Genomic DNA, 26252 nt, shown 5'->3' on the forward strand with positions numbered 1-26252 from the left:
CAATTTCCTATTCTTTCTGGCTGGCTGCTTGTGAATGGACCCTGGCTTGTTAATGACAGTAGGGTTGGAGGCCCCCACCCCCTCAGCTCAAAGACAGTTCGGTTCTGGTCTTTCACACCCGACCAGGGCTCCTCTCGCCCGGCCAGAAGCGCGTACCAATTAAAACCTCCCCTGCTTCTTTTCAACAGAAGCCCCAGTAAGGCACTAAGGCCGTGATTAGATTAGAACTGGCTCGGATAAGAGCGAGAAAGCAAGTGAGGGAGAGAAAGAGAACGATATAAAGGAAATCAAGCAAGTAAGACATAAAGGAAGGACGGAACAAAAGAAAACAGAGGCCTTCACAATTGTACTACGCAAGTCCCTTCCCCCCCACACTCTCCCCACTGCCAGCCACTGAGGGCTGTGTTGTGCCTTGGCTTGTCACCCTACTGTGAAAAAGCCTTCATCTAAGAAAGTAAAGGCAGAATTCTCTCTTTTCTCTTTTGAGACACCGAAAGAGGGGGGCATGAAGTGGCGTTTGAGACTTTATGTGTCTATGGAAGTCAGGCTGGAGAGTTGGTTCCCCATAATGCCTTTCACTGTGTGCAAAAAAAAAAAAAAAAGACATAGCTTCTTCTAGGAAGCCTTGAGCAGGGTGCACATGTGTATCCAACTTTGGTGGGAACCAACAACGAAACAATGAGGAAAAGAAACCAGAAAGCTTTCTCACCAGACTTAATAGATTATGGCTACTTTAGCAAATGCTACTAAATCAATCAGCACGTTCTTCTGCAACATTGTTTATTACTTTAGAAACTATGACTGATTTGTTTAGCCATTTCAAGAAGGGAAATGCTTTCAGGAACACTGTTGATCAACTGTTTACAATGAAAATGTGCATTTCTTGTGTTTGTGTTGCAACACATTCTGCCATTGGCATTATTTTTTCATGTATTTGTATTATTCTATTGTATTTATTTTTGCTATTTTTAACACTTTTTCCTTTTTTATTAAACAGATAGTACAGAATGACTTACATTTTTAGGAATGTGATCAGGGCAGAATGGCCTTGAACCTGGTTCCCCCATATGAGCACAATGACTCAGTGTGACAGAGCTGTTTGGCATGTGGACTTTCAAATCACTGTGCCACAGCTTTGACACCATCAAGTGTTCTTCACATGCAGGCTTAGTCTTATTCTTAATCCAAGAGGATTTCTCAAAGGGTGAAGAAACTTACAGTGTCTGTAGGGAAATAAGGCCTCTAAACGCTCCCTCCGTGATGTGACTGATGGAATTGTGTCCCAAACGCAGCGAGATCAGGTTCACCAGTTTGGCAAATCCACCCTCGGACAGCTTCGTCAGGTTATTATAGGACAAGTTCCTGAGAAAAAAGAAAAACAAACAAGAACTGCATTTAGGTTTTGCAATCGTTAGCTTCGTCAGAATCTAGAATTTAGTTAATCACAGCAGGCTGACGTCCCATCAGGCCGTCTTGTCCAGAATGCAATAACAGCCGTGTCATAAACCTATCTGCAAAATCACGGCTGACCACTCAGCTGATACCGCAGTCAACATGTCCTACCAATAAAGCCATATTACCCCCACAACAGAGAAGAGTGTTAGATAGAGGAAGATACCGCGTACAGGGAGGACACGATACGCTTGACAGGACTTCCCAGTGTATACACACATCACCCAGATAAGATCACTTTCACTCAGGTACAGATCTCTCTGTGGAACACTTATACGCACATATACTTGGAGGATCACGCTGTCTTCTTTAACTAGCATCAGGAGAGATGAGTGAAAATGTGGCTGAGCTCCTAAGCGCTGCCAATCCAGTGCATCATTAGGGGATAAACAGAGCTTATCTACAGAAAGATGAGGAGTGCTGTGTGTTTAGTGCAGAAGGTGATACTGTGGACAAATGCTTCCGTGTAATGTAAAGATTGGATGTGATTAAGTGTCAAATTTTTGACAATTAATGTGATGATATCCTCTTGTAGAATTCTATTTATGTGTCAAATTTGACGAATTCCCGACTAGTATTCCCGCAAATAACTATTTGAAAAATAAAAGCTATTCTGTATCACAGCAACCAAACGCCTCCGTAACGCTCGCAAGCGTTCACAGATTTTCATGGCTAAAAACGCTTTTGGACTTGGCATGTATTTTTTTTTTTGTTTTTTTTTTTTACTGATAACCATATGCTGATTTTACGTGTTATAGCCGTTTTTTTTCCATTTGCTCCTGCATTCTGTACATTTCTTCTGTACGTTTGCAATAGTTTGGGGTTTTCAAATAAATAAAAAAAACCACAGGATATAAAATTGTAGGAATATGCTAGTTTAAAGAACAGACAGGCTAAGTAAAATTATATTATTCTATTAAACTTATGAGCTCAAATATTCAAATGCAATATTTCTGAAAAATGCCCATCCCTAGTTTAAAGAACAGACAGGCTAAGTAAAATTATATTATTCTATTAAACAATAAGATACATGTAAATATTTATTTATAAAGAAGAATGAGGAGGAGGAGACTGATAAGGAGAGTGGTGTCTCACAGTTCTCGGAGTCTCTCACAGAAGCCCCAGCCCTCAGGGTTAAAGTTAGAGATGGAGTTGTTGGAGAGATACAGCTGCAGGAGCGACTCCAGACCGTACAGAGAGCCGCTGTTCACCTCCTGCAGACTGTTATAGTCCAGGTGCCTATAGATGACAAACAAAAGGGTTCACTCTCATCATAAGTAATGTGGTAGATATATATTTGATTTATATTCAATATAAATGGTCTATTGTGAGAAATGTTAATAATTATATAGTCTAGTTCTTTTTGGCTGTGGTAATGAAGGTTTGGACTTACAGAACCCTCATCCGGGCCAGACCCCAGAACGCCCCATCCGTCAACCTGCTGATGTTGTTTCTCTGAAGCTTGAGAACTTCTAAACTGCTCAAACCTTGGAAGGTGAGTCCCTCAATCAACCGCAACTTGTTCCTGCTCAGCTCCCTACAAAACACACAATTACCAAAAAGGTTAAAGTATTTGAAGAACTTATGCATGACAATGTGAAGACATACACAATTAAAAATAACGGGTTCTTATCGGCATCTATGGTAAAAACATTTAACATCCATAGAACCTGGCCATTGCACAAAAGGTTGTTCAAGGTGGACAAAGGTTCTTAAGATTATTAAAATGTTCTTCAAACTGAGAACAAAAATGGTTCTATTAAGAATTGTGAACTGAAAGATTCTTTGGGGAACCTAAAATGGTTCTTATAATGACCTCCTTTTTGTACCCTTTTTTTTTTTTAAGGGTGCAGCACTGTAAACACACAGCATGTACAGCTGACCATCAGTTCAAATAAAGTGGCTCTGATCCCTCTTTAATGTCATAAATAACCTATCCAGCTGTGGCTTTGTGGTTGCTGAAATGTGCTCCAGGTGTGTGCGCATGAGAGGTTTAATATGAGCTTATGTTGCCTCATGCATACAAAGATTCAATATCACTATGTCCACCTGAAGAACAAAGCCCTTAGATACAACAAAGAGCTTAGGTACAGATGGCTACGCTCAGGGCACAGATAGATCCATAGATCTGCTATGGAGAGAAAGAATTGTCCTGCTCTGATGTTTAACAATGGTTCTCTGATCCTGAATGCTGATACCTTTAATATAAGCCAGTGTCAGAGAAGGTACTTTAAACTGTATTTTCCAAAGCTGCTGAATAATAGAATAGAGTTTAAACTACTCAAATACTTGTAAGTTAAATGTAGTGTATCTACCCTTAAAAACAAACAAAAAAAAACTGTTGCACAATAAATTGGACAAATGTCTTTATACTAATAAAACCAAGTCGTAAACAGTTGCAGTATACACGTCTAGTGTTTTGTCGCATAAGAAAAAATTAATTGAAGCACCTCTGCTAATAATCAAACATGATCTACACTACCATTCAAAAGTTTGGGGTCAGTAATTTTTTTTTTTTTTAAGTAATATTGTGAAATATTATTACACTATTCAAATATTCCTATATTTAAATATTAAATAATTTATAAATAAATAAATAAAAATACACAATTAAATTAATTCTAATATATGTAAAAATCTAATTTATTATGCCTGTAAATTCATAGCTGAATTTTCATTCTTCAGTGTCACATGATACTTTAGAAATTATTCTAATATACTGATTTGATGCTCAAGAAAAAAATCTTACTATTATCAGTGTTGAAAAGAATAGTGCTGCAGGATTATTTTAAAAGAATAGCACTTGTATGAAATAAACTTTTTGAAACATTAAAAAAGTCCTTATTGTCACTTGATTAATTTAATGCATCCTTGCTGAATAAAAATATAAATTTGTTTAACTAAAAAATCGTAGTGATCCTAAACTTTTGAACGGTAGTGTATATACACAGTGTAGTGCACTCACAGTTGTGTGAGCCTGGGCAGCTCCAGGCCTTTAACAGGAAGGTGGGTCAGTCGGTTCCGGTTCAGTTTGAGGAGCTGCAGACTGCCGGCGAGATTCTTAAACGCCCCGAACTCCAGATGAACAATCTTATTACTGCTCAGATGCCTACAGAGAAGAAATATCACGCTTCAGATTTTGAAAGAATACAGTGTTACCTGAAAACACAGATGTTCACAGTTATATCTATTTGAAAGAAAGAGAACGAGGTCTTCTTCTTACAGGTCCTTGATTTGTAACCCCGGAGGGAAGCAATGCTCTCTCAGCTCCGTGATGTCATTATTACTCAGATCTAGAGTCTCCAGAGCAGTGAAGTTCTGCAGCAGCTTCCCATCCAGTCTGCGAATTTTATTATGGTGCCTAGAAGGAAAAAAGAACACATCTATTATAACTAACTCTATACACAGCTGTACAAACCTTTGCGGAGTGTTTAATATGGTTTCACATGACTCTCTGGACAGATGCCAGACTAATTTAATGTTTAATGTGTGCACAGTTCATGCAAACAAACTGAACATCCTGACAAAGACTAAGACAGTAGATCTGATCTCTCACTTATTTTAGACTTAGAAGTCATGTCGTCGCAGTGTTTTTTGGTTCATTAGTGCATAGGCAACTATGTGAAACCATATGTTGACCGACATATCTGCACTGATAGGCGGCTGGCTGCTCTAACCACATGAGGCTCTTTCAGAGAGAATGTGTCAGTGGGGCTTTGAAGCCCAATGGAGGCTTGTTTCCAAACACGCCTTCAGAAGTGACTGTGGCTTGATACGGTAACTTGATTTGTCAACACGCACATGCAGACATACAAACACATACAGGCCTGGAATCCCAAACAAAAACCCAGCTATGGTGACAAATATCAGTCAGATGAAAGATTCATCTAAACCTGCATATATCTGTTTCTGTACATATAGTTTTGGATGCAACAGAAGAGATTAACAACGGACTAAATATATTAGGACTCAAATAACTTGGGTGCTAAAATGCATTCATCCAATTTATTTCAACTTTGAAACAAAATTTTTCACACCAGTTTTTTTCACACCATTAAATGATTTTATTCTTTAGTCACACAAAAGTGTAACAAATTAGGTAATCAACTTTATTTAAATGTTGAAAATTCTGTATTTGATTTGGATTCAGTGAAAACGTACTCGGTTACTAACGTAACCTCGGTTTAACTTTATTTTGCGAATTTAGTCTCATTTAGTCACACAAAAGTGTAAAACCCTTTTTTTTTTTATATTTAAAAATTCTTTCTGCATTGGATTGTGAATCACACTTTTGTTTAAATGCTAAATTCTGTATTTGATTTGGATTCAGCTAAAACTGAAAATTTAAACTATTAAAGACAAATAAAAAAACAATTCTCTCTCATAGCATCTTTCTTGATGTTTAGTCACATCAGGCTTGGGGTGAGCATTTAAACGAGTAAAGACAAATCAAATAACACTTTTCTCTCATGGGGGCTTTCAAATTCAATCCTTTAAAAAATAATCCTACTCAAAAATAAACCTTGGCCAACTGAGCTTCAAAATCCAATATTCTTTTTGCCGGCCACAGAAGGAATGGCAAGGTCAAGGCTCTCCACATCTGGAATTTGTTTTGGGGTAGTTTCAGAGTAAGCCTTCCTTGCAATGGAGAAGTGGACAGTACTAAAGAAAAAAATCTGAAAGTCCTCCTCTAATAAACTTGCTACTCAATAAGAAATAGTGTACGTAAGGAAATGACATTGCATAAGATGAATGCTTGATGAACAAGCTTTGGGGTAAATACCGTTGGATTTGAATACGGTTCATTCAATGCAACATTATATATCAGTGTATCCTGGTATTAGGATCCGGTAAATTTCTTTAGGTGTTCATAGAGAGTTCCTCATCAAGAGATCTTCTGAAACATCCTCCCTTCAAAATCCAATATTCTCCATATAAGGTGTTCATAGAGAGTTCCTCATCAAGAGATCTTCTGAAACATCCTCCGTTGGGGCTGGCTAGTCATGCTTACCACTCCAGCACCTGTACTATGATCAATGCTATCAGAAACCCAACAAAGCCCAGGCCGACAGACCCATACATCAATAACGAGTCCGTGCTGGAACAACAAAGCCTCCTTATTCGGATTCCCAATAATGCATAAATCTCACAGTAAACGCATGGTCCGCTGAGACCAAGAGGGGATTTCTGCTCTAGCTGTCTGCTGGCAGGTGCTCTGTGGGAGCCTGAGAGACCAGCAAGGCCTTTCCCAGTAAAGACGGGACCCGGCCGACACACAGATGCTCCCTGGGTTGACCGTTTAACTAGAAATCTGGGTGGGAATTGTGAGACGAGGGGAAAAAGAAAGGAATGAAAGGACAGAAGAACAAGCGAGAGAGAGCGACGGAAGGACAGAGAAAAGGAGGGCTACCCCCCACTGTCCCACCTGAATAAACAGAGAGGGTATGGATTAGCACGAGTGCTGTGCTCACTGCCCTACAGGATGTTCCTGTGACTAACAGAGCACTGAGACTCCACTGAGTAGCAGGTCAGCAGCTGGTGACCTTCACCAGGCAAAAAAAAACATGCTGACGTTAACAAGAGAAGCGGCCCACACTCATGCATTGGCCATGAATACATAAAACATTTTAAAGTGATACTGTTGGGATCTGGATCAGATCTAGGATTAGACTTACTCCATCTGGGTTACAGCAGATCCGAAAACAGACCCAATGCCAAAAGGATCCTTTACAAATAGTTTACAAAGTCTTTGCATGTGGTTAAGCTGTTTTTCTAACACTTGTTTGAGTTAAACTGAGATTCTAAAGCTGGGTTTTAGACCAGTGTCGGAATTAGTGGTTGTGGTCAAAAAGCGAGCGTGGGAGCTGAATATCTTAGCCAGTTAATCCAACCAAAGCAGCACCGCACTGAGGATTAGCAGTTTAGCTTCTTTAGGCAGCATTGATTGGTTTATATGCTTGATGACCTCCAAAGTAAGAAGATGAAATGGTGGAGGTGGTTTTGGAAGGGTGTTCAGAGCTCTCAAAGATTGTATCAGGTAGTGATAATATGGTTTGGTATGATCGAGTAGACTAGTTAATCCAACAACCAGCTAGTCTAGACTAGTTTTTAAGCTCAGATCATTTACTCACACTCATGTCATTAGAAACCTGGACGACATTGTGGAACACATGAGAAGCTATTTTGAAGAATGTTGGTAACCAAATAGTTTTAGTTATAATTTACTTGTACTGTTCTTGTAATGAACAAAGAAACACTGGGGTATTTTTTCAAAATATCTTATTTTATGTTACACAAAAGAATTAAAGTCATATCAGTTTGGAACAACATGAGGTTGAATAAATGATGGTAGAATTTTCATTTTGGGTGAACTATCCCTAATATTTTTTAATTCTGTTTTTGCTTCAAATTTCAAAATTTAGTCTAATTTAGATTAAAAACTACTCATGCTGCATGTATGCTGTATCTTTGTTTGGATCAAGATTAGAATCCAGTGGTTGCCTCTAATTTTAAATGCAAAGAGCACAGACAAATCCTTAGTTTTGTTCATATTAAGAGATTTATTTTATTTGTGTAACTTGTTTTAATTATCTATCGTTTGTTTTAAAATTTCAATTTAGTTTTGTTATATTTCAATTTCACAAAGAAACGTGCAGCAATAGCCTAATAAAACAACACTTTTTATTTACTGTATAATGTCTTCATTCTCATTTTGTTAAAAAAAAATTGTGAGAAAAAAATTGAATCGTGAAATCAAAATCATGAGTTAAGTGAATCGTTACATCCCTATTAAACATATCTGTCTACTGTCTTCAACAATAATTTAAAAACAATAACCTAGAAAACAAATCTAAATAATCTAAAATATGCAGGTTTGTACAACCATAACATTAGCCAAAGAAGCCAAACAATAGGTTATTGTTGGTTCCATAAAGCAGCAAATGACCTTTAAGTGATTTTAACTTTTTGCCAACTTAAAATTTTATAATATTACTCTTGGCAACATAAATTAACCAACATTGTTAATATATCAGTGATTTTACTGTGCTTTTTAATTTGGTTATACTTCCTAAAAAGATATAAATAAAAATATAACTAACTTTCAACTAAAATGTAACTTATTTAACTACTTGTCTTAACATTTATTTTAATAAGCAACAATGGCTATTTTAGCGAAACACTGGTTTAATTACCAAAAAAAAAAGTTTTAGCCATTTAAATATATTACATTAAAAAAAAAGTCAAACAGATGAAAATAATAAGATACATTTGTCAATCAAATGGATTAACGTAAATAAATGGGGTTTGCAAATAAAAACCCCAGCCCTACCATACAACTCACACAACTAGCAAGTGTAACATTTGTCAAACACTCCCCAACAGCTGACAATCATAATGCACTAGAGCTATATTTCAATGTGCATTTGTATTACACGGCTTGCACTGCCATAACAATAAAGAGTGAGATCCTATGTTGCAGAGCACACTGTGAGAATATGACTGTCAACAGTCAAAGAAAATGATTAAAATCAGTGGAATGGCATCTCTGCTGTTTAAACACTTCACTAGAGAGAAGAGGGAAAGACAAAGCTACTGTGTAAATGTCGTATTCAGTTCAGATAAAACAGGGCATTGAGGAGTCTGGTGTTGGTGACAGACGCAGCTGTATTTTAGTGCCGGCTCTGTGGCCATATCATAGGGCCCTGCTGTCCAACAACATTCCAGCTGGTGAACTCAGAGGGGAGGAATTCCGTGAGCGGAGCGGCGTTTCGAACAAGAGTCACAAAAAGGAGCAGGGTCAGGTGTTCCTCACAGGTGGAAACCGAGACCTCTCGCTCTTTCTGTTCCTACCCCTTACTCCACCTCATTGTAACCACCCATCTCGCCCCCTTACCCCTCCCCCATTTTTTTTTTTTTTTTTTACAGTAAACTGCTTGACTGACAGCTACAGCTGGGCGTTCTACTGCATTCAGCTGTGCGGCTCAAAAAAGATGAGCCCTTCCTGATATGTGGCGGCCTTCCATAGAGACAGGCCTCGAACCAAGGCCAAAAAAAGAAGCACTTCCATTTGGACCTAAATTCCCTGATCATCACCCCTCATTCCAACCTTTCCCGATATCTTCCAAGCACAGCTCAGCAGTGTAATATCAAATGTTCGAATCCTGTGAAGTGAACTGAGCGGTCATCGGGTTTTTCATCATTTCTGGGAGACGGTGATTAACTGTAAATCAATGAGGTCACACCATGACAGCACAACTGCCCGTGACACAGATCACTTTACGGCTCAAATGAACGACACATTTGGTAGTGGAGAGATATATTACAGATATATCCATGCAGAAGACAGATTACTGCTGGGCTATCAGTCGGTGTGAAGGAGATACAGGCAAACTGGTGTTCTGAAACAAGTCTATAACCAAGCATTATTTAAACAATCACATAAACGTAAAGAAGAAGCTGTACTTTTTTTTTTTTTTTGATATGTTGATACTTTGATGTTAAAATATCACTGCTTCAGAATTCCTCAGTCATTTTGCAATTCTATTCAGTGACGCACCTCTCCTTTAATATTGTAGTATAAACCTGACATTCAGTACTGATATTTGCAGCTAGTGCAAATCTAGCCGTCTTACTGTATAATACTGTGAAAAGTATTCACAAACCATAACTGTGTACCTGGATGCCAAGGAAGGAATGGGCTTAAAGGTGCTGTATGTAAGATTTTGACTCTACTAAAGCATAAAAATACCATAATATGTTTGCAGAATTTAAGAAACATGCTAAGTTAACATACTTGTTTATCTGAAAAACAATGCTACAGTCAGTTATTCTCTTTTGAAAATGTGCGTTCCGGGCCGGAATGTCTGTCTTTGTTTTGGTTTGTGAAACCCGCCCACTGCTAGTGTACCCAATTGTAATGCGGCATCCCGGGTTGCCAGTTGGCGGAAACCACAGCGTATTTCATTTCATTCATTGTCAAGTGCGCTCGTTCCTGTTTATGTCATAAATCTGGCAACCTGCGTGTGTGTCAAGTCTGAGGAGGAGGGGCCAGGTGAAAAAACCCTATCCAATATTTTGATTTCGGATTGCAATACCTAGTTCAACCACTCAGTGTCAATCCTACATACAGCACCTTTAAACAAACAAATACAGGAAGAAATTCTCCAGGGTAACGCTAGTAAAGGCAGTCCCACCAGTCTGAGTTTCACTACCACAGCCAGCAACACTAAACACTGTCTACGAAAAGTGGGAATTTTTAGGCGTGCAGTTCTGCTGAATTAATAACCACAAAAAGATTAAACAGTTTTCACTACACGAATTGCTAAAACTGAAATGTTCCTGACTGCCCACACCATGCAAACAATAATGTGTCATGTACAGAAAGTTCCACCTCAGCAGCAGCCGTCATCACAGCACACACACTGATGTTTCACTTACAAGAAGAGTGTAACGACTGTTGCTGCTGCGTCTCCGAATGAAGGGATGGATGTCAGTTCATTGTGGTCAAGCCTCCTGTCAATCAAAAAAAAAAAAACAGAACAAAATCTAGGTTACACATAGCTTAATATAGTGACCTAATATAGATGTCATATTACAAATAATATATTTAATATATATTTTTGAAAATTTATTTAATGTATTTTACAATAAATATATTAATAAAATAAATTAGATACATTAAAAATAAAATGTTTAATGTTTTATCATAAATATATATTTAGCAAACCATATTGAATTTATACACACACACACACACACACATATATATATATATATATATTTTTTTTTTTTTTTTTTTTTTTTTTTTTACTACCAAAAGAGAGAGAGAGAGAGAGAAAGGGAAGGTAGGCCTGTCTGGCTGAGGGCCAGACACAGTCCCTCGATGTATTAAATATTTACAGCGCAGGTTAGTGGCTGGTGTCGGGTGATGATGGAAGGCGCTTATAATAGCAAACCTCTTTATTCCCAATCTCCGCCACTTTCAGGACAATAGCCACCAGCAAAAGTACTTAAATATCCAATAGCACTAACAGCACGCTTTACAATGATTTTTGACCGTTTGTGGCTAATGGCTGTAATTAACATTATTACACCATTTAATGTACTTCATTCAATTGCCTCTCTCTATGGGGCTTTAGTTGTGGGAATGTTTTCTAGCTGAATTTAGAAGTGGTTTTACACGAAACATTAACCAGCGCTCAGCTCAACTCAGAAACAGGATTTTATGCTGGACTCAGATCTGTCTTATAAAATATATAATTGAAGATTTGAAATGAATGAAGCCGAATCAAGATCAATTTAAAAAGACATCGTTGTCCTGAAAACAAACGTTGGCTTTAAAGTTTGGGAAGGCCAACAACAACATTATGTTACAGCCCTGGAAAAGTTGCTAGCATGCTAATTGATTTCATTAAGCAGGGACAGATTTGCAGCTGACGCTGGGCAGATCTACTGGAGGTTTGGACTGGGGACATGGGGCTGTTCTACTCACACTTCTTTCAGGTTAGGCAGATTGGAGAGGATGTCCATATCGACTGCCGCCAGCTTGTTGTGGCTCAGATTTCTGAGAGAACACAGAGAGGGAGGGGGAGGACAGAGAGAAATTTATTAAAACACTTTTTAGTCAAGCACTCACAACAGTTGACAATCTCTAATCCTTCAGTAAAAAGCGGTAATGTGAAAACAATTGCATTTCTCTCATGAGCAGACCCATTCAAGCACCATAAATCTCTCGCCTCACTATATCTACAGTGCCAGCAGCAGCTTTCAACAACACACCGGACAGTCTATCAGTTCGGTTCATCATTGAAACGTGTCGTATCGACACTTATGGCCCATAAATCAGGAACATCAACAGCCTCCCTTTAGCGGGACGTCATCTTCATTTCAGCGCGGTTTAGGCGAGCAGTCTTCCAAGAGCTTCATACTGGGCTTGGCAGAGCACTGGACTCCTGCTCTCCCTGCTGAAATGTCAGAGATTGATGGTGCTGTGATCTATAAAGCTCCTGTCAGCTCTGTGGTTTCTTCCTTTGCTCCTCAGCTACTGCATGATCAGATTTTCTTTTTGGATGGGCTGCACCGTTTTGCATCGTTTATAGTTAGAGAAATTGGTTTTAAAAGGGATTCATTGACTGAATTGATATTTTAGAGGAGTACTTAGAAGTACTTTTTTTTTCTTTGTAATTATTTTTAGACAAAGCAAGAATGAGATCAGGAAATGATGCAGGTGGGTTGGATTCGAACCCATATTTCCCAAAAATAAACACCAAGACTCAATATATCTGGAGCACATAAACTAACCACCAGGCCAAACTCTGAATCAAAATGTACACTTTAATATATCTTAAAACGTAATTTATTCCTGTGATGCAAAGCTGAATTTTCAGCAGTCATTCCAGAAATCAGAAATCATCATAATATGTGAATTTGGTGCTCAAGAAACATTTCTTATTATTATCAATCATAAGGAAAACAGTTACACTGCTTAATATTAGGGTCTTACTGACCCTAAACCTTCTTTTAAAGAAATTAATATCCTAGGTTAAATTCACGTTAAACAGCTAGGAGTTATGAAGTCTATGGGGCAACTACTACAGGGTAATAGGAAGTATCGCCTGTAAAATCCATTTAGAAAGCGGTTCATTCCTGCAAACACAAAGTATTGACTTTTAGATTATCTTCAACTCCCTGACTAACAGATTCAGTGGCACACCCATCAAGTTCCACTTAGCAGTGTTAAACGTTTTAATTGGCAGCTCATCTGTACTTGTAAAGAAACAACTGGATGACTGTCCTTCCGTCTGCTGGGACGATTTTGACAGGTTTGTGGAGCTACAGCTGGTTGTAAAGAAGCGGAATTATCTAACACACTATATAATGTGTCTGTTTCTCACTCTGAGCTGTCACCTACAGACTGTGAAGCCATACATATGCAAACTTGAGAAAGAACAGACATGAACTACATTTAGGATTGTGTACTGAAAAAAAAAAAGTACTAATCACACTCTTAAGCCCAAAGTATTTTTCGTTTTTTACGAGGGTGACGCAAATTTCAATACTGGTTTCAAAATTTCGCCCAGGTCACACATGCACACTGAATTTTTTTTGCACTAATCAGTTGTTCCACGAGGTGGCAGCACTGGCCCAGGCCATTGTTTCACAGTAGAAAACAAAAAGAGACGGAACAACAACAACAAAAAAAACGAGACTGCAGCAATAACAGCGCTTGCATGAGAGAGTTATGAGAGAGACGCAACTTTTTTAGTTTAAAAGAGTACAAAGATATTTTTATCGGTCAAAACTTCTGGAGAAAAATAGCGCAGACACTGGATTAAGATAAAACTTGATGAAGCACGTGTCGACTGCCTGCTCAGTGTGTGTGCTGCGCTCGATTGTACACATGCGCTAACATACACATACAAGAACGAAGTATACTTTCGTAGCTCAATTTGTCCCTATTCAAGCGGCAAAGTTACATAAACTAGCAAAGCAATTTACTCTAGTATTTTACTTGGTCTGAAAGGGGAAACTGTCACAATGCTTCTGTAGCTCGGCCCATGTGTGTGTGTGTTTGTGAGGAGATAATAACACAGGGTGAGCTGCCCTCAAGGCAATCATCTGACAGGTGAACACAGCAAAATTGCAGTCCTGTACCATGAGGCAATTACATAATTATACCAAACCAAAGTGAAAAATTGTAGGCTTTCTTAAAAACACCTCGCCAGGGGGCATGAATACTGCAGAGAAAATCATGTACATCATGTAGAATGCGAGTCGCTAATCTGTTTTAGCCGTTTCCAATCTGCAAAACGCTGTGAGAGTAATGAAACCAACAATTTCTCCTTTCACACACCGATTACTGACTAATACTCATATTAGTTTCCACTACAGAATTTTAAGGGCTGAAAAGGAGACCAAATACCAGGTTAAGCCATTTCACAATGACCTGGACTAAGATATATTGTGCTTGTCAATGGCTCTGTCAGTCAATAGTGGGTGGAGCTAATAAAGAGGTGGGAAGTATTAGAGTCATTTAAATGCTTCACTGTTATACAGCCAATCAGACTAAATGCTCAGACTAGATCATGACAGTCTTCATGAAGACTTCATGATGTTTGGAGAACTGACCTATGCCTCACCATCCAAAAAGGAAATGAAAGTGTTTAGCCTATATAATCACAGTGTTTAATTCTCAGTTACTTCACTATGTTTAAGCCTCTTTATCTTATCAGCTAACACTCACTTTCACACCTTCAGGCTGACCTTTGGGGAATAAATCACATGGCCACTGTAACCATACAACAGTCTTAACTAGTGCTCCAGTTCTTCAGTGAGGAAGTCTTTAAGACTTCTGTGGCTTTGAGAGTCCACAAATGGAGTTTTGTGGCTCTAAATACATGTCTGGTGATTTTGAAGCAATCTATACAAAAGTCCAGGGTCAGTAAATGTCTTTGAAAGAAACTTCTTTTGCTCACCAAGGCTGCAGTTATTTGACAAACATCAAAACATCAAGTGTCATGGGGTCCTTAATGATTTCTCTTACTAGGTTTGAATATTTCTTATTGCAAAGAAAAAATGTATATATATATATATATATATATATATATATATATATATATATATATATATATATATATATATATATAATGATTGAAACAAAGCTTAAATTCATAAAGAAATAATAGTTTAATACAATATTGAAAATTATCATCAAAGTCTGACAAAGAAAATATTTTATATATATATATATATATATATATATATATATATATTTTTTTTTTTTTTTTTATATTTTTTTTTTTTTTTTATACACACGTTTTCAACTAAAGAAAACCTTGAGATATAATGTAGTGTTATTGTAGAACATTGTTGTGTGTAATGCATAATCATAAGCATGTTCAGAAATTGTGACAAAAATTTAATTATTAAAAAATGACATCTTCCTTGTATAATGTCATTTAAATAAACAAATCTTTGAATATTAATTTTTTTTATGAGCCCAATTACTCTGATACAATATTTTTGAAAAATGCCCATCTCTAGTGTGCATCAAAAGTGCTAGTGCCCCCTTAAAGGAAACCAGAAACACTCTTTTGGATCGCTAAGAAACTAGTCAGCGCAGTTGAAATTCACTTTAAGGAAAGATGATTGCTAAATGCTTTTCCATCTATCCTATGTAAATGAATAATGCAATATTCAAGAATTATCCAATCATCCTTTATCTGCTCTCAGATCAGCTCAGATACCTGTACCCACTTCAGTTTAAGTGAGAACAGAGAGCTTACACACTTCTACGTGCTATTAAACCATTTTATAGCCATGCAGACGATAATGACTTCCAACCTAATCGTGCTAGTACAGGCTAGTAAATTCAACTTCAACTCTAACAGCCAATGATGTCTTTTTTTTCTTGTTTCCATTAAACATGAAGGCCAACAGCTTCCTATGCCAGGAAACCAGGGTAAGAGAACATTCACACCTAACAAAGGTCAAAGTCATGAAAATGACCAGAGGGAGAAAAAAAAAAAAAAAACACAAGAGTACTAACAAATTGCCAATAACATACTGAATAGTGTGGCTTTTTGATTTTAGGTCAGAATGATAATACTTTCTCAAATATTACGATTCATTTTGGTCACATTGCTTTGAGAGTAAACAACATGGATCTGTTGATATGTCGACACAAAACTCTGACATGCCGGTTCAATAAGGTATTGAAAATAATATCAACGCTATAGTTATCGCCTGTTATATTATCAATAAAAATAACTCTTATTATATCAGTTTCTCCCTCAAGGGCCATATCATGATTTCAATGGCAAATAGACGACCTTTATCTATCTATCTTTATCACTGATAAGCGGAGTGTGAACTTTGGTCTTTGAAAGTGTGAAATGATGTCAGTGATGGGGCTTTGTGATGCAGCTGGAAGACAGAAGCATATTTAATGCACCCTGTTTCAGAGGGCCATAAACTAGTCAAAGAATAACTTTTCTGTCCCAGCACTGAGCGATGGAGAGAGCGAGAGACCAGACAGACACTTGCTTCTCCAAAAGCTGCACAGCTTGTGCTCCTTTCTCTCTGTTTCCTGCCATAAAGACCATTTACACCCCAGCAACACCACTGATAGTGAAGCCAGGAGCTTTTGCAGATAGTCCAAACAAAGCACAGAAAAGGGAGCGAAAGTATCAAATCTAGAATGAAAATCATGAGATAAAGATCATCAGGAAGTGAATGTTACATGGTGGGAGAGAAAGAAATTAAATATTATAAAAAAAGCCAACAAATAAAAGAAATCGGAGTAACATGACGCTTAAATCCAAGACAAACCAGGCACATTTTAAAGACAAAGTGACAGAAATTGGGCTCAGGAGCTGCTAAGAAAAGGGTCTCTTCTTGACTTGGGCTGAGCCAGAACCAGAACCACAGATGCCAGGAAAAAGTCCAACACGCTCACACTTGATTATATACACATTTGTTTCAATTGATAATTTTTAATCATATAATGAATAGCCAGAGTTTAGACAGGGAGTAAAAATACAGACCAGCTTGTGACAGATTGTTCCAGAAAACTTCAAAGTGAACAGAACAAGTGATTGTTAGATAGATTACAGAGTTACCCTGCATACGGTTTATTATCTTAACAGAAAAGAAAACTCTGGAGTAATCGCACCACTAGTTTAGCCACAAACATCAGAGTGGTGAACTTCAGCTGTATATTCATATTCATATTCATATATATATATATATATATATATATATATATATATATATATATATATATATATATATATATATATGCTGTTCATCTAAATAAAAAAAAAAAAGAAATAAAAAAAAAAAAAATAAAAAAAACAACAAAAAACCAATAGTGACCAAATATAGTAGTAGTATTACATTCAGTCTATATACAGCCAATAATTATAAAAAATTATTATTGTACAACTATTATTATTATTATTAATATTAATATAGATATTATTATAGTAAACTAAAAATAAAATCATAAAAACTTTCATAACTTAAAAATAATTGAAATCAAGTATTATTTTAATTTATTTTATCTTATTTCATTTACACTAGTTGCCAAAGCAAATAAAAATGTATAAAAAACTATATGGACATATAAAAAAAAAAAAAAAAAAAAAAAATGACAAAAACATACAACAACATTACCAAAACTTTAACTAAAATTAAAATGAAAAAGTAAAAAATATAAAGAAAATGAAAACAGAAGAAAATTAAACAAAAGTGACTAAATGCTGGCTCAACAGAATATACATATTGACCTATACGCCTGCACATTAAGGTATAATGCCATAAAACCTCTGGAAACTGTATGCAGTATGGGATTAAGGGGTAGCTCGTCAGTAACAATTTTACAGAATGTTAAAAGGTGATTTTAGTCTCTTGACCAAATGTGCTGGGGGTGCTCTATAAGGCCTGTTACTCTCCAATTCTCTCACCCCTCCCCTTTCTTTCACTTTTTTTATGTCTTTTCCAGATCTCCAAACTCTTACCAGATGTACAGAATTCACAGATGAGTAATCCATCACTTTGTAGACATTTAAACAAAGGAGGGGAGAGAATGAGGTGCACAAATGTGTCTCAACAGAAAGAGAATCTAGAATATTTGTTTGATCCTGTTGGAATTTCGATTCTGGTAATAGTGTGGCTGCCATTTCCCTAAACGAGACATAACAACACTCGTCTACATCTAAACTAGTCTAAACTGCAATTAACCGCTGTTTTGATAGATATTTGCTCTGTCAGCTTACCGTTAAATGGTTAATTCAAGTTTTATGGACATTAACTGACAAAAAGCTAATGCTTGCATTTTAGCTGACTGGAAAAAGCCTGGGCATAAATCAATGGATAAAAAGTCCTTGAATGCATGGAAACTCCTCAAGTGTAGTGCTAACGGAAGATGCAGTTAACCTCTGTGCCATGCAGGCTAAGCTTAACACTGCAAGGCGCTCCTTTAACTCACAATCCAATAACGCAAGCAAACTCTGCACCAGGCTACCACACACACCTGGACCAAACCAGTTCAGCTTTTACATATGTCATGCATTATGCTTTCAAACATCTAGAATGCAAGTTGTTGTTTTTGAACGTGAGCCAAGTCTCCAGCAACAGTCATTTCTTTCAACGACGACTGATAATGGGTAATGTATTGACAGTAAAGTTGTGCCACTGACTGAGTGTGAGAGAATCTCGTAAAGAAATCAAAACAAATGAGCACAACAGCGCACACAAACAAACACAGATACTGTAGTAAAAAATTCTAAATTTTGTGTTTTTATATTTATAGCATATGATAAGCAACACCACATGACCAAGAGTGCTGTTTCCTGAATATCAGCACAATTGTAAATGAAGGCAGCATAGATGTATCCTTCACTGCCTTTGATATCCCACAATCCTGTGCGTTCCATTTTGTGACTGTTGAGCTAAAAAATAAAGATGCCGTCTGAAAGTTGCATTTGGTGGTCAGTTTGTGTGTAAATGTATATTTCTGACTAACTTTTTGCACTTTTGATGTTATTTCTAGTGAGAAATCAGAATTATAGTAATTATTCGTTTAGTTATCACCAAAATTTGTTCTATTTTGTTGTAGATCATTAAACCGTTACGCTGCCTCAGAAGCTTTGTCCAAAATCAGTTTCATGAGTTGCCTTCGTGCAAAAACGCTGCCTTCAAAGTCACTGCCTCATACAGCAGTGAGGCAGCAAGTCAGCTGCCTAGGCTTTCGGACACAGCCAATGACTCACTAACATTAAGACAGTAACTTGCTGCCACCTACTGGCGGATTCATATGTAAAAACATCATTGCGTTTTTACCAACATTTCATAAATATGTATATGTGTGTGTGTGTGTGTGTGTGTGTGTGTGTGTGTGTGTGTGTGTGTGTGTGTGTGTGTATGTATATATAAGGGTTGTCAATCGATTACAAATTTTAATCTACTTTGGAAGGGTGAATTAATCAAATTAATCATATATTAATCACATGTGAAATCTGGCTGAGATATTACCCACAAAATACAAAAAATAAAAATAAAGCCATTATTGTGTTACATAAAATAAAAACATAAATAAATAGATTACAAAAAGTAGCTTTTCTCATTTTCTTTTTTTTAAATTTCATTTTACATTTTTTGGTGAACTATCTTAAAACTGCCAGTAGGTGGCACTAAATGTCTTAACTAATAAGTCATGAATGAGTCATTCATTCATTCGATTTGTTCAAACATTCAAGAATGAAGTAAATGGCTCTCTTTATGAATGAGCCACTGAATCACTTGTCCACCCGATTCATTCAAAATGCAGATTCATTAAGAAATTGTGTGTTGCTCGGAGATGCACAACAGTTCTGCTATGGATTTAATTGGTTATATTTGCATTGGCAAAACTGAACAAAACTTTTGTGTCTTAAATATAACACAATATTAAGTTCTTATTTATTGAACTGTTGCATAAAATCAGTATCAGATTTGCACTTGTGCTATTTGGGACAAAAACAGCACTCGTAATACTGCACTCATTGCTGGTGTGATATTGCTTAACTATGATATAAATATGAGACAAAAACTCATACAGTTTTTCCCCAATTTCCTTAATTATAGATGTATATAACTGCTTTCTACATCACACATTGAGTTGTTGCCCTGCATCATGTTCACGTTCATTTTGTTGATACTCATTTCATTTAATTGGTAAGAGCCCTTTAGTGTCTTATTATTCTAACTGAATTTCTTAGTAAAGTTAAAGAATTATACATGAATGATTACATACATTTAATAAGGTTAGGAAAAAATTTACATTTATAAAAGCAAAAAATGCCCTGGAAATCCATTAAAGGGGGCAAATAAAGTAAGAGCTGACAGAACATTGATGAGAATATTGCTTTAGAAAAAAAAAAAAAAAATTACATTTATATGCCAAGAAAAAATAAAATAAAAACAATATATATCTATATTTTTTTTTTCAGACAAGTAACTTTTTTACTTGGACAAGTGAATGACCAAAGGACAAGCACATGTCAAGGCTTAATGTCGAGCCCTGATACTGCTGACTGGTTTCCACACGTTGAAAGAATAAACAACAGGTCGGAGAAGCAGATCAAGATCTAGGCTAGAAGTTTCGTCAATGGAAAGCAACGGACCGTGACACTGAACTAACTCTTGTAGCTTGGCCAAAGAAGCACCGCACCCTTAACATTCAGGTTTACACAGCGGCTCCTCAACAGGTGACAGGGACTGTAAAGAAAAGAATGTCTCCCACAATGCATAAAAAAAAACACATCAAACCCCCTTCGTGGTGGTGAGAAAAATCTGGCAGGCTGTTTACCAACCCTAAAGAGTGGCCAAAATACAATCACACATGTGGCAACCCAGGTTGCACATACAAACCAACCACCACCCCCTCTGCTTTCAAAACAATCAGGAGGGCCACCAAAGTGTCGCTGTAGTTTACTTTGAGAAGTAAGACTCATACAGCTTGTTATATCAAGCCAAACTGTTTTCATCACCTTTGTCTTCACAGCACAGTGAATACACAAACAAAATCAAATAGCTATTTAATTAAAAACGGATCTCATTTATCCTGGATTTTAATGGGTCAGTCCTGATGAATGTAAGATGCCAAAGACAGACATAAATGTCCATAGTCTAAACCAAAATTGCTTAATTTTTTTGCCATTTCTTTACTTCAGATAAATCAGATGCAGGAAACCATTTTAAAAGAAACTAATTTAATTCACAAGGAATTCAGACAACTTTTTCAAATTTGTGGATGAAGAGTTTGGAGGATTGTGTCGTGCAACGGTGACGCCAATAAGATTACTCAAAGCATTCATCAGTTAATTCGACCATATCCGCTGCACTCAGGTTAAAGGGAGAATTCACCCAAAAATGAAAACTGACATTTAACCTAATTTTTCCAAACTTGTATGACTTACTTTCTTCTGTGGAACATAAAATAAGATCTTTTCAGAAATGTCTCAGTGTCCATACATAATTCAATGGTCACCAAAACACTTTGGTTACCAACATTCTTCAAAATATCTTCTTGTGTTCCGCAAAAGGAAAAACAACAGGTTTGAAATGACATGAGGGTCAGTAAACGATGACTGAATTTTTTTTTTTGAGTGAACTATTTCTCTAACCCTCATCCACAAATAACTCCATCAGTCTTTATCTTAATGGAGTCCGAAAGCCCATATCTCAAAGTTAACTTAAATCCACAAAGGGACATGTGCAAGTTGGCGATGCCGACACCTCACTGCTTCCTACTCGCCATCAAGGTCTCTGCGAGCCACGGGGGAACCATTAAATGAAAGAAAGAAAAAAATGGGCAGTATGGAGAAACTATTTGGACAACTGGAAGGTATTAAGGCTTGATTTTATACTCAGGCCATGTCCACAGGGTTTTTCCAACCAAAGCTTTTTCTACTCTTGATTGATATATTGCAGACAGACAACCCCAAAAACTATCTCTGGCCTATAACTTTAAAATCCAGCTTCTGTTGGATCTGTCAACATGAAAGCAGAAAATAAAGAGACATTAAGATGCTGAAACGTGCCTTTCAGCTCATGGAAATGATAAAACGTAGTAGGGCTGCACGATAAATCGCATGAAATTGTCATGTGCATCTCGTCAGTAAAGCCGGTTCTGTGATTAGTAGTAAATCTCAATCACATGCTTTCAGATGAAGTGGCATTTAATACGCAGATCACTGACAAGCTACGCAATTTTGCGTTCATAATCGCAGATGAATCGCCTTTGATTCTGAACGCGATATTGCATAGCTTGTCAGTAAACGATGGCTCTGTGTAGTAAATGCCGCTCCATCTGAAAGCACATGATGGAGATTTACTACTAATCACAGAATCAGCTTTAGTAACGAGATGCGCATGACAATCGCATGCGATTTATCGTGCAGCCCTAAAATGCAGTTTGATGCTCCTTGGGCGAGTTTGTGCCGTGTGGTTACGCAAGCAACAGGTTTGAATGTCACAAGCATCTCGACTGCTTGAGAATTGCCACAGAGGCGTACAAAAGCGCTGAACATGAATAGTGACATGTGAATAGAGATAGTTGTAGGGATTAATGAGAATAAATAATCAGCATTTATGACAGACCACAGTTGCCTCAAGCTTTTGAGAGACAAAGAGGCACTGGTTAACAACAACACAAGACAGTTGGTTTGAGTTACTTACTGCTGTTGTTGTCAATGAGTATTAAAAACGGCCACGCTTTATATGAAGAAAGTCAAGAGAAAATGTATATCACCTGTTGTGCAGTTGAGGCCTACTTCAAAGCTATTTAACCTCTTCTAATACTAGTTTGAAACAAGACACTTTAAATGGTTAAATATACAAATTCAGCAGTGTAATATGGAATAAATCAATTATTTATTGCTACATTGTGCTTAATCTGGAACAAAAATGGCCCAGAGTTTCCCGCATTTGAACAACCGGTAGCTGAAACAACAAAGTCAACATGAAATAGAATTTGTCCCTGTTTACTTTCTTAATATACTTTCCTGGTCTTACGGTTAAAAATTTGTTCTACTTTCCATTTCGCTGATGTCAACAAGCCCTCTTATTTCAACCTCTTTTCTCCAACCACCTGTCATATAGAGACCACTTTTCATCATCCAATCCAATAACATTAAATCAAGTCCAAGCTCCCAGATTTATTCTGTTTTGCTCTGAAATACGTCACATTAGCTTCCCAACAAAATGGTATATCCAAGAGCCACAGACTAAAGCACTCAGGCAGACCAGGTCAGATTACTCAGCAGTAGGTTATACAGTCCTTGAGGCAGAACTACCTGGCAAATCATTCCCATCTAAAGCCTGAGATCATGTGTAATGAATGTTTCGCCATCCTATCAGACAAAGAATGATTATGTCAACCACCCTCGGTTACAACTAATAAGCTTCTTGTCTTCAAAAAGTGTTTCTGTCTTCATATATTTCAAATAAAGCCAAACGACGTACGTAACGCACCAAGTCTGACTACAATTTTAACAAATCAGATCATACAAAATGCAAAACAGATAGCTCATGACTTCAATTGATGTTTCCATGATGAAACTTGTGCGCGATAACCATCTTTTAAACCTGACGAGAACAGTAAGGGAGCTGCCTTTCTGAAATCGACAGACAAAACAGGTATCTTCGCAGTGATGAAACCTGAGGTAAAGGTGTTAAAGATAATACTGGATAGTAAAATCGTTCCCTTTGAAAACGATACGATTGTTATCTTGAACACACAGGCAGATAACACCTTAGAAACTTTGTCTAGGCCACAGAGATACATCACATCAAAGCCTATCGCCCAAAAAGACGTCTTTTAAAGTCATGTCATGTTTGAGGGAAAATGTTGAGGAGATAAGATTATTAAAATTGCTTCACATATAATAACGATCTTCAAAATATATCTGGGAGTTCATACAATGTCAGATAAGTGTAAAAATAACAACGGCCACTGTTCTCAGTGTTTATTATGAGACTAACTATCTAGGGCTTAGGGCTCTTATGAAGAAAATAGCACATCTTAAGTCATAATCGATAATCCAGACCAAATATAGTCAAAACTGCTAAACTGCATTATTATTGCCACAGTAATGGAAAAAGTTTATGAAAAGTTTTTGTGGGAGAGCATAACTTCACAACCATGAAGAGATTTTGGAATTACTATAAGCTTTATACCTTGTTTTTTTTTTTAACACTCTAGTCCAACAATATACATAAATATGGGATTTTAAGGTGCAAAATTACCTTCCAGGATATGACTTCGACTCATATATCACCAGGCCTCACAAAACTGAATAAGTTTCCAAACTTATTATGATAGTAACTAGCATGTCATAACCTGGTACTACTTACCAGAGACTACTTATAACCTATAAGTTACCATTTTATGATTTTAATGGGAACAGAAACTTTTGTCAGTACTTGTAAGTAATATTAAATAAGTGTAGGGCACTATATAGGACGTAACACTTGTCGTTTGTTATTCTGTGACTTTTGAGTTTTTTGGACAACGTCAGTTAAAGAGTGTTAAAGAACACAAAGCGTGTTGTTTTGAAGACAGTGTTGTTTTAAATTGACATTTTGCTCGCGCTGGCCAGTTTTGTGTACTTACAGATGGACAGTGCTCTTAGGCAAGTCTTGAGGGACATCAGTAATGTCTAAATGACTGCAGTCGGACGTATCAAGCGTACACGTACAGTTTTGAGGACACGGTGCGCCATAATTGATGATCAGTTCCAGCGTCAAAAGCCAATAAAACACATGGTATGAAAGTGATCCCATCTGTCCCAGCCACGCCGCCATCTTGTATCCAGTTGTCTCGGCGCTTAACGACGGATCTCTCTCTCATCCACAAACGGACAGCTCGAGCTTACTGAGTTTCCCAGAGTCCGAGTAATTCGCCTTCATTAAGTTGTTTGTTTACCCAGCGGTGATGTGAAATTACATCGCGTTGTTTTAGGGCAATGCATCAGTCCTGCACTTGAAAAAGGGTCCACAGTAAAATTGTATCTCCCCCGCTGCACCACGCAAGTAAATCAAAGGTGAATCACGACGAGGCAATACAAGAAACTTGTCCAGAAGCCAAAACTAAATGCAGTTGTCCTTAAAAGGTTGAAAAGGGGAGTCTGGATGGGAGATATACAGGCGCTTTGTTTTGGCAAGAGAGGTCGACTGGATCAAATGTAGTTTGAGGACTTTAAATCGTCGATGTTTCTGAAGTTCTTATAATGTTTTGATCCCAAGTGATTTGTTATCCTGAAAAGTAACGCCATAGTAGATCGTGTCCATTAACTCCATACGAGTGTGCTGAAAGAAGATCTGCGATCGTCGGCGCTTTGAAGAAACTTTTCCTCAGGAAAAACCGCACTCTTTAAAAAAAAGTTTGACGCTATCGCTTCTTCGCGGACTTGCTATAAAGTTTTCCAACTGCGAATGCAGGAGTTTGGATCACTCGAGTGAATTGTGATAAAGCACTTTCGAAGCGAAAGGTTCCAGTAAAGCCGTCCTACTGTTGTGATCTCTCTCTCTCGATCTCTCTCTCTCTCTCTCTCTCTCTCTCTCTCTCTCTCTCTCTCTCTCTCTCTCTCTCTCTCTCTCTCTCTCTCTTTACTGACCTGCGCGCGGTTAAAGGAACTGGGAAGCTTTTATCTTGATCTCGTTGTACGCTTCGAAAACTGATATAATTCACGAATTCACTTCGCACTTCTGACCGTTTCCTGCGCTTGTTTTTCCCCTCCCGGACTTTACTTTCTTTTTTTAATCCAGACGTTCTTTAGTCCCACGCTGGATACATTAGAAGTGATAAAGATTGCCTTTGTTTGCTTTCCGATTGGTGCTTGGAGAATGATTGACGGCCAAACTCTTGATCTCATTGGCTGCTCAGGCGCCACGATTTTGGAAGTGTCAGGGCCCAGCTGTCAGTCACCTCGCGTTAGCCCCGCCCACATTTCACACCCAGAGTGCGAAACGGCGACGCCTCCTTTCACTCTCATCGCGTCTTAAAGGGACAATGTTCATGTCTGTTTAATAATACAACACTATACAATATAATATTATATTATTCTATAATATATAGTATAATATATTCACTTAGAATGTAAAAATGTAATGCAGGAAAGTGAAATAAACAATAGACATTCTGCTTTTATTTATTTATTTATTTTTTGTTTCAATATTGTTTTTGACACAGAAAACCTAAAATATTTAATTTGCAAAATACTGTTTCTTTGCCACATGAAGCTTTTTATTTCATG

General features: G+C 37.3%; 1 protein-coding gene across 1 annotated transcript in view; it reads right to left on the reverse strand.

The window, feature by feature from the left end:
• The window catches only part of LOC109098273 (leucine-rich repeats and immunoglobulin-like domains protein 1), a 37029-nt gene extending 11226 nt beyond the window's left edge, over window positions 1–25803 (reverse strand). Inside the window, exons 1-8 of the mRNA XM_042766186.1 lie at window positions 24611–25803; window positions 11945–12016; window positions 10891–10965; window positions 4676–4813; window positions 4418–4561; window positions 2846–2989; window positions 2548–2691; window positions 1219–1362 (exon numbers count right to left, since the gene is read on the reverse strand). Coding sequence (XP_042622120.1) covers window positions 1219–1362; window positions 2548–2691; window positions 2846–2989; window positions 4418–4561; window positions 4676–4813; window positions 10891–10965; window positions 11945–12016; window positions 24611–24801 — 1052 coding nt within the window. The 5' untranslated portion in view covers window positions 24802–25803. The remainder of the gene's footprint in view (window positions 1–1218; window positions 1363–2547; window positions 2692–2845; window positions 2990–4417; window positions 4562–4675; window positions 4814–10890; window positions 10966–11944; window positions 12017–24610) is intronic.
• Between the last annotated feature and the right edge of the window lie 449 nt (window positions 25804–26252).

Source organism: Cyprinus carpio, chromosome A11 (assembly GCF_018340385.1).
Source record: "Cyprinus carpio isolate SPL01 chromosome A11, ASM1834038v1, whole genome shotgun sequence".
NCBI lineage: Eukaryota > Metazoa > Chordata > Actinopteri > Cypriniformes > Cyprinidae > Cyprinus > Cyprinus carpio.